General features: G+C 37.1%; 1 protein-coding gene across 1 annotated transcript; it reads left to right on the plus strand.

The window, feature by feature from the left end:
- Window positions 1-971: 971 nt before the first annotated feature.
- LOC131771833 (uncharacterized) lies at window positions 972-7,632 on the plus strand. Its single transcript, XM_059087692.2, has 8 exons — window positions 972-1,090; window positions 2,077-2,339; window positions 2,728-2,842; window positions 3,038-3,160; window positions 3,822-3,935; window positions 5,919-6,152; window positions 6,837-7,001; window positions 7,225-7,632. Exons 1-8 carry the CDS (start codon window positions 1,000-1,002, stop codon window positions 7,539-7,541), a joined length of 1,422 nt encoding a protein of 473 aa, XP_058943675.2. The 5' UTR covers window positions 972-999; the 3' UTR covers window positions 7,542-7,632.
- Window positions 7,633-9,543: the final 1,911 nt, after the last annotated feature.

Raw genomic sequence — 9,543 nt, forward strand, 5'->3', positions numbered from 1 at the left:
GCAGTGAAGAGGTTTACATAGAGGCAAAAATAAGAACATACAACGCCGGAAGGGGCATGAAACATGATTATATGGGGCGGCGTAATTTAGCCCGCCTAAAGCGATGAAATAATGATGCATAAATGATACGTGAAAAAAAAACGAAAAAAAATAAACGTAAATTAATGGGTGCGAAAAGTATAAGATTTAAATACGAAAGAAATCAACTAATTACAAATTTGCGACAACAGAATGTTTTATTTTAAGCAGATAGCCACAAAAGGCTTCTGAAATTTGAGGCATTGACATTTAATTGCGAGCTAAGGCCATTATCAGTTCAAATAATTCCACCTGAAGACAGCTGTGTGTGAGTTCAACCAACGTTTAAGGCACATATGTTTTCATTTTTCAGAGAGGCCGGTATGTCAAAATATGTTTTCATTTTTCAGAGAGGCCGGTATGTCAAAATTTTTGAAATGATTTACTTGACGCTCCTTTAATGTAGCCAGCTTACCCGTTCGAGGGTTCATTGAACCTCTCTTTTTCTCCTCTTTCGCATTGTGTGCCGCAAAATTCGAGAAGTTACGCGAGGAATTACAAATATTACACTGCCTGTCGCCAAACGTTTATAATATAATACATAAATGAAAAAATATCTTTCCAATCCTGTAATAACCGTTAGGAAAATGGAATGTTTTAATACCTTAGCACTATATCTTACCAAGATACAACTTGCATCTGCCTACTACGTCACATTAGCGGGAAGATATAGAAGATAAATTTCCGCGGAATGTAAACAAATGACTACTCTGTTGGAACTGCAAATAAAACAACTTCCTATGAGGCATGTTTAAATAGCAGCTTATCAACAACAGTCCTATTGGCTGAAAACTAATGCGTCTGACGTTCACCTTCAAACCAGTCATAGCTATTAATTGAATACGTGCGAGTCAACTTATTGGTGCTAATTAAGACTTGAAGTTCTTCAAATTTGCAACAATTTCCCCTCAGCTTCCACACATGTTTAGAAAGCAGGATTTTGCAAAAATGGATGTTCTCCTCCTCTTTGTTTTTTTCTTGCCGATTAAGAATGTTTTATCTTGTTTGGATGGTGAGGATATGTCACTATGCCTTTTCTTAGCTTTTATCACGAGTTGTCATTTTATGCTATTTATTTGCATTTCACTTCCGATTGTTACCCATGTATATTTTACTTTTTTATTTTCTTCTTTACGTTTATCTTTTAATGTTAAAGGTCTCGGTTGTTTTGAAGCGGGGGATTTTTAAAGACTGAAAAAAAAATCCTCCGGTTTTCAGTGCAGAAATCTGTTCCCAATCCTGTACTCAAGGGAGTACGTCGCAAGTTTGGATCAATTTGGAGGCGATATTCTAATTTCATTTATTTACCTTTTCTTGTCCTATGGTGAAAAACCCAAACTTTACTTCGCAACACATTACCTGAAATTATGTTGACAGTTTATCAAGTATTTCCTCAAATTAGATTACATTCAGTCATAGCACAGTTATAGCACGCATATGCAACGAGCTATGCAATAAGCCTCCTAACCGAGTTTTGCGGAAAATAGATCATCCCTAGCTTATACTGGCCTCACGACTGGATTTCATTTCGATTCTGAATTATTTTTATTCATCAATCCTTACTCTATTGTGCTTAAGTTCAATTCATGTTCTTTTGTTTTAGTGTCAGAATAACTCCAACTAGGGGTGATAACCACGTTTAAACTTTATGCCGGATTTTTAAGTATTCATAATTTGTGAAATTATCATATTGGCAAAATTGTTTGACAGCATGACAGAATTGTCAAAACACCATGAAGGGGTATCACCCTTCAATTCATATTAAAAAGAAAAATGATATTAATAACAATAACAACACGTTTTGTCTTCGATTGAATAACACGGATCATATCGCCTATTTCAGACAGAATTTCTTCTTTCATGATCTGAGAGAGCGTGGAAACATATATCCGGTACTCAAACGTTTATATAAAAAAGTGTTTCATGAAAATCAAGAACATCCACAATCCTCCTCAGATCAGTCCTAGTGTTTTGGTTTAAACGTTTCATCTTTTTTAGATCAATGCCGTATCTTAGCATTTCCATCCACTCTGTTCTTCGTGGGAGAACGTCTTGTGAACCATACCATAACAAACATCAGTGTGATTGACAGGGACACGTGTGAATATAGTTGCTACCTGAACCATAACTGTGTCAGTGTCAACTTTTATTTTGGACCAAGTGAAGCAGGAATACAAAACTGTGAACTTAACAACTCAACAAGTAAAGAACATGATAAAGATCTGGTGAAGGCAACGAACTATGTGTACCATGGAACAAAAGTACGGAGACAATGTCTTTAAGCGATCGATTTAAATGTATCCTAAGTTCTAAGGGAGAATTTTACGTTTTTTCAATTTGTTTACCTTTGTTACAGTGTTCATACGTTGGAACCAAATCAACAGGTTCCTTTTTAATAATTTTCAGAATTTTTGTTTTGTTTTGTAACATTTCCATGTTTGTTAATGTACTTACCTTTGTGAACATTAAAACCAAACCAACAGCCTCCACCAAAAATATTTTGTAGAATGATGATATTATATAATTTTTTTATTTGTTTACTTAATCCTTACCTACTGTATTTATTATGTTTTTCATTTCTTTATACATTTAAACGTCACTTTTTTATTATTCTTTTTATTGTTTATTTTTTTAATTATTATTTTTCAGAATGCTTGTAGCCGTGCTCGCTGCAATAACAACGCCATTTGTCAGTCTGGTTTTACAAGCAAGGGATATCGATGCGTATGTTCTGTTGGATTTGCGGGAGCTCACTGTGAACAAGGTGAGAAGTAAAAACGCGTTCGTACCAGTTTTTTGTCGACAACAAAAATTGTTAGCAGTTCATATTCTGGAACCAACTAGCTAAATCGATGTTAAGGGATTGTTTTAGTGTATAACGTGCCCACAGCTTCATTTTAATTGTGATTACTACAGTTTGAATTACTCTGTGCTTTTGGTATTAATTCTCTCTATTTAGATGTTGACGAATGTAAAAATAAAACTCACGGATGCGATGCTAATGCCGAATGCCATAATACCAAGGGATCATTTATTTGTAAATGCAAGGCTGGTTATGTGGGAAATGGTCAAAATTGTGCAAGTAAGGAACTCATCTGTTTCATGATTCCTCACCGTATTCATAGTGGCGACAGATCTGAGTCGCCAAACGCGAAAACGAGGTATTGTAGGATAAAATGATAGGGGTTTGAAAGGTGAAGCTACCTTTCTATTTGAAATGAAAAATCGTTGGGATGATATGGTAATTTTCTATTATTTTGATGAGTACTTCTTTTAATTACGAACAAACTTGTGAAGTGTATCGATGCCGGTCCCCACCACTGAGGATATGTACCAACGTCAACGCTAAGCATAATGTGGCATATTTTCCTCCCGTGGATTACTCTCTGAAGGTCATAAGTAAAAGAGACTTTCCTGCAGTTGAGGTCGGCTAGCTGTAATACTTTGAAATGTCTCTTGTTTCTCGTCTCGTTGAAACTTTTTTTCTGATTGGCAAGCTTGGTTCGGCTTTACCATGTTCGATCGAGAGGCACTTTGTAATACATGACACGCCTTAATTTAGAAGGAGTTATTAAGGGATGATTTCATATGGACAAAGGCCTCGAGATTATTTTCCGACCCTTGTATTTGTCACCGTTGTAAGCATCAAAAACGACTCATGCACGAATGAAGAAAAAGCATCCCATATTGTTAAGTTTCCTGAAGTGCCTGAAAGCACATTCTCAATTTTTTTTCTTTATCAGAAATTTCTGGCTGTGACCAAAATCCATGCCACAATGAAGGAACCTGTATCCCCCAAAGTGAAGGATACAAATGTACATGTTTACAAGGATTCACTGGGGATCATTGCGAAACAGGTTCGATAAGCAATGTTTTATTCTCACTTTAAAATTAATTAAATAGGCATTAATTATTGTTCCTGTGAGATATTCGAGAGTTGTGGTAAGTATATCGACTTAATTTAAAGATATCACTACAGATGTCAACTGGGATTTACCAAACTCTTTAATCAAAAATCATTTTACGAAATGATGGAGTTAAGTTTTGAATAAATTAAAACTAACGGTCTTGCTGAGAAACAGTTTTACAAATGGGCCTAACTAACAAGATTTACCGATGGAAAACCGTGACTTATTGTATGCGAAGAAACGAGCATTTTTATACATATTTCAAGAATGATATTTTCCTAGTAAAGTATAGTTTAAATCTTAAAAACCCCTATCCTTATAACCATATAGTGAAATGATTCAAAGACAGCTGGAGATTTGCCGAAAAATTGATTTTGTAGATATAGACGACTGTGCTAACAGTCCTTGTCTGAACAAAGGAACCTGCTTTGACGATATCAACAAATACAGATGCAGCTGTGCAATTGGGTTTAGTGGAATAAATTGCGAAATAGGTAGGCTGATTATAGTGTATATATTAGCCATGTTAAAATGGTAGTGCGTCATAATCAAGTAATAAAACATGGTGACAAATTCCTGCTTTCATGATTACATACTAAACATATTATGCTAAATCTTATATATCTTCTTCGCCAGCTCGTATTGCAATATAGCGGTTCTGGTCCCTTAGCTTTGTAAAACCCGGTATTACATGCCTTCGGGCAAAGAAACAACTAGCTATAAACCTACTGAGTTTTTTTACAGATAATGACGAGTGTGCTCAAAATACTCACACATGTAGTTTAACTAGCGGGGTTTGTAAAAACACGCCAGGATCATTTCGATGCAGTTGTAAACCTGGGTTCATCGGAGACGGACACAATTGTGAAGGTTTGTCAATATGTTACCGGCATTTATCATATAAACTACAGTGTTATAGAAGGGTTTCTAGCCCTGAGAAAAGCCGTAACAGCACTCGTGAAAAAATATCGTATTTTTTTTTTTTACTTGTGTTTTATATCGCCAATCAGATGCTGACACTTCACTCGCATTTGGCGCCACTCGGTCAGGTTGATGAAAGAACGGCGTTCAAACTTTCCTAGAAAAGGGAAGAAAAGCAAAATATGGAAAGAAAAACCGAAAATTACGTTTTCAGTGGCCTTGGTGATGGAATTTTTCTCGCGGCTCAGAACGAAAATCCACAACTGGAAGATTTGCCACAGGCCGATTTTGGCCGTGTATCCGAGAATTTTGTATATTGAAAATTATGCCCATGGTTTGTTTTTGTCGTGTTCCAACGCATTTTTCATGTTGAGCCTTAGAGCCAACGCACTTTACGATTTTAATTCGGAGATGGTCGATCCTTTTATTTTCATTCATTATTAAAGTTGACTATTCATTGCCAGTAAAGGGCTATTGTGTTTAGCTGATAAACAAAATAATACATGGTTGTTTGTGGATATGGAATTTCTTTTCCCGTGTTCAACCCGACCTCTCACTCGTTCGTTGCGCTCACTCGTGAGCTATCGAGTTGAACATTCGAAGAGAAATTCCATATCTACCCACGCCCATGTATTATTCTCTATAGAGCACTATATAACAATTATGAAGTAAGGTTTGCTCTTATGATTGACGGAGTTTGCGGTCAGCAAATTGCATAAAGATAACGATAACGAAAATGTAACGATTCAGTTGTAAGGCAAGGAGCAAAAAGTCTTTAATACTGCTCATAAAACGCAAAGAGGAGATCTAAAATTTGAACACTTTAATGTACAAGTTTTCACTAAAAAGACCGACGTGATGAAAATGTAGCTTTCTCGTGCTTGGAACATAATTTTTCCAATGGTGTCGTCGTGTTGCAAAGTAGCCAGAGTGTGGATCAACCACTGATTCTTTCTCTAGGTAGAGAGACATAGCATAAACCATCCGTGTTTTTCATTTCTACTGTTGCAGGATACATAAAAAATTCAGTCATATTGTCGAAAAATGAATCTTACTTCGCATATCTTCGTGAGTTCCTGGTTCCTGCCGTTGGACATTATTCTCACTGGTTGCTTTGCTACCGAGCCTCTTCACATGGCTGGGCTGGCGATGCCTTCCACACTCGTTGCGACGGAAAGAAAGATATGTTAACAATTATACAGAAAGACCAGAATGTTTTTGGTGGGTACACCGATATTCCATGGGGTAAGAAACTGTATCCTCTTTAAACATAATAGTGACGATCTTACTCGCATGTAGTCCGCCTATCGATGTCACATCTGTCAAACAAAAAAAGTTAAGAATCTCTTGGCGATAGTCGAAATGACTCCCAACTGATCTAGTATCTTCACTCCTCTTCCCCGCTCTACGTCAATCAATGTATGCCAACAACACTTAGCAAACGTGCCCTCTCATTTTCGGATAACAAGATTAAAAGTTCCAATGTCAAACATACAGATACATGGAGACTACTTCATGCGCGAATCCAGACTTTAAAAGAATATCGATCATATCTAAGACGTTTTGTCAATCCGTCACTACCTACCAGTTTATGACTGCACTCATGTTATAGCTACTTGAATCAATCTTTAGATGTGTTACCTCAACTTTCTCCGACAGTTTTGTAACCAGCTTTTATAACCAGACTGAGTGTTATAGATAGAAATCACGAAAACGACTCACGCATACGTAACCGTTATAAAGTAATAGTACCCTCCCTAGTTCATGTGCAAATATGTAATGTAAAATCAGTACCATAACCCTTAACTTCAAAACTTGGTGCAAGAAGATTATGCCCTTTCTATCTTGAAGATTTCGTGAATAATATTTAAAACCGATCATCCGAAAAAAAAGCTATTAATGATGCATTGAACTAAAATGTTTCCTTAGCCGATTGTCCTCCGGGAGCAAGAACAAAGGACCGGTCTGGTCGCTGTTGTGTATTCCCTTTCAAGTATAAAGGCCGTACCTACAACTCCTGCACAAAGAGTGGCTCTTTTATTGGAAGGTGGTGCTCATTCGAGGCTGTCTTCAAACGTGACTGGGCTTATTGCAGTAAGAATAAATGTAATTTTTCATGAGATATACATATTAGTATTTTCCTCTTTCCCTTTTTTCAGTCTCAATACCTTCATGACAAAAAATATGCAACAAATAAGTCATTAGATGATTTCCTTCAACTCCGGCTGTATGTTTCCAGCTTCTATAGAATAAGTAAACTAAGTAAAAACATTTCTATGAAAGGATTGCAATTTTTTCTCATTGTCTTGACCTGTAGATGATGATCCGTATGAAGGATATCGTAAGACCGACAAGGCTTTCATTTATTCGCTTGAAAACAAAGAAGGACTGGCGCCGTTCAAAAGTATGGTGAAGCGTGGTTCCCAAGCGATCTATATGGGGATAAGTTATGGTCCAACATTTGGCGGTGGCCACGATATTTGTGTTGCTAACAACGCAGCTCATAATGCTCATTCGTACACCAACTTTGGTCACTCTTTCTTGGCTCCAAGTGAAGTAAAGGAAAAGGTTACAGTGTTAGCTGGAACCTACCATTTTACTCCCAATGAAGTAGAGGTTTTTTATCTCCCTTAGAGCTGGAATTACAACTGCAGGTCTATTTCTGTTTCTAAGCCAGGTATTTGAACTTACATTGTCTCTACCCACTGAGGAATGTTAATTTTTTTGTAACAGCAACTGTAGGCGTAGGTGTAGGCGTGTAATATACAAGGAAGTACGTGCTGTAGTTGCCTTAACCAGGATAAACTCCGAGGTTATAGGTTACTGAGGCTCAACTCATGCGCAGACTTTTGATTATGTTTAGCAGGCACTATGATTAAAGTTGTAATTGAAGATTCTCTGCTTTGTTGTTGATATTATTATTACTGCATGCCTTAAAGTGAGATCAGAGGTTTGAACTTTTAATTAAATTTTTATGTCTAATCGAAACTAAGTAATCCAAAAATATTTTGACAGGGGTGAAGAACAACTTTTACAAATCTTACGGAATAATTGGCAGGGTATTGTAATTTATTTTAGAGGCGTAAAACCACAACACGTCTCATAATCATTTTGGAATCTTAATATTTACACGTTGAACAAAGTCGGGTAACAATTAGAAATCTTCACAAGATACTTTCTCGGGAAAGCAATTATGCTGTCGTTACCACTCACTCTTAGGAAAGCAGGGGCGAAGTTTTCGTCTTTTCTTGGAGATTTTTACTGTTTTCATTAATTTCTTTAAAGGTTTTAAATTACTCAGAATGCCAATTATTCTCAAGATATTTGCTTCAAGCTCAACACAGTTATTAGATGTGTTATAACCAGCAAACGAGACATGGACGCCAAAATAACGCTTTAGCGGTGGTCATGAACGCTGCGCAATGCTCACTTATGTGATGATAAACTACTGAAACAATGAACGTAGCACTCTCCTTTCATTTGTTTTTGTTAATCATAATTCGGTCTTTCTAGTTATGTCTTGCGCATTAAATTTACTGTGCGGTTCTACTTGAACAAGATATAATCCATGTTAACAATTTCGAGACATTTTCGTAATAAAATTGTTAACTTATATCAGTAACAACTTTAAGGACCCCAAAAATCTGACGAGAAAAATCGACTTAAACAACGCGAGTTATGAAACAAAAACACTCTTCTAGAAGCTTACACCCACTAAAGGACTTCATGTTTTACAAAGACCTAACAATATGGTCAAAAACATTTTTAATTAAAAGTTATTTTTTAACTCAATCGAAACTCGATTGAATCTGTTGATATTGTGTGACTCGTGCAACTGTAGAGGCAATAGCCTGCCCCGATATCCTCATTTTTCTGGCAATTCATTGTGTAATTATTTTAACTTTCAATTTTAATCCTCACCTAGTGAACAGGGAGAAATGTGTAATTACAGTGCAAACAAAGTATACTAAAGGAATAACAGTTAGGAATTCACAATTCTTCTTTGATTTTATAACCCCCCCCCCCCCCCCCGCCAACAACACAACAACAACACAATCTGTTTATGGCCAAGAGAGAAGTTTATTCAGCTAGATCCTAGAATAATTAAATAGGACCGAACAGTGACAAACAAGGAAGCGAAAAACCTCTCTGCCACCTCACCTAAACACACTCACAAGAAATGGGTGGGTGGGCGGGAAAAACAACGCCGCGGAAGAAGAAGCGCTCGCGGACGGCTTGGTTGCCTTGAGATGACCATACAAAGTACGGCTTTCTAAAGGTAGAAACGAATCTCCCCATTGGCGCAATCCACGTTCGATCTCTAACAGAACTGCGCCGTGAAAACTCAAAACAGCCTGCCATTCGTAAAGCTGGGAAAAATACATTAGCTAAACCAGATGTTTAAGACGGGAAGAAAGTTTCACCTCAGATAAATTTGGGGACAAGAGGATCTGGCCATAACCGGCAACGAATTCTTCGAGTTTAAGCTCCTCGTATTTGACGTCGCGGCGACCGTGAGTAATGCTGAGATAACAATGTGGCCATGACTGTGGATACAAGACGGTGCTTGTTATCTTGGCTTCTTTCCCAGACTTGAGAGACTTACCGCCGTGCTATCTTGGCCTTCGTACTAAGA

The sequence above is a fragment of the Pocillopora verrucosa genome, chromosome 5 (genome assembly GCF_036669915.1).
Source record: "Pocillopora verrucosa isolate sample1 chromosome 5, ASM3666991v2, whole genome shotgun sequence".
Classification (NCBI taxonomy): domain Eukaryota; kingdom Metazoa; phylum Cnidaria; class Anthozoa; order Scleractinia; family Pocilloporidae; genus Pocillopora; species Pocillopora verrucosa.

Excerpts from the sequence above, each read along its gene's own strand:
- LOC131771833 (XM_059087692.2), top strand. The coding sequence starts at position 1,000 with ATGTTTAGAAAGCAGGATTTTGCAAAAATGGATGTTCTCCTCCTCTTT. Across the intron at positions 1,091-2,076 it reads TGTTTTATCTTGTTTGGATG|ATCAATGCCGTATCTTAGCA; the intron begins GTGAGGATATGT and ends CATCTTTTTTAG. Across the intron at positions 3,936-5,918 it reads TGGGGATCATTGCGAAACAG|GATACATAAAAAATTCAGTC; the intron begins GTTCGATAAGCA and ends CTACTGTTGCAG.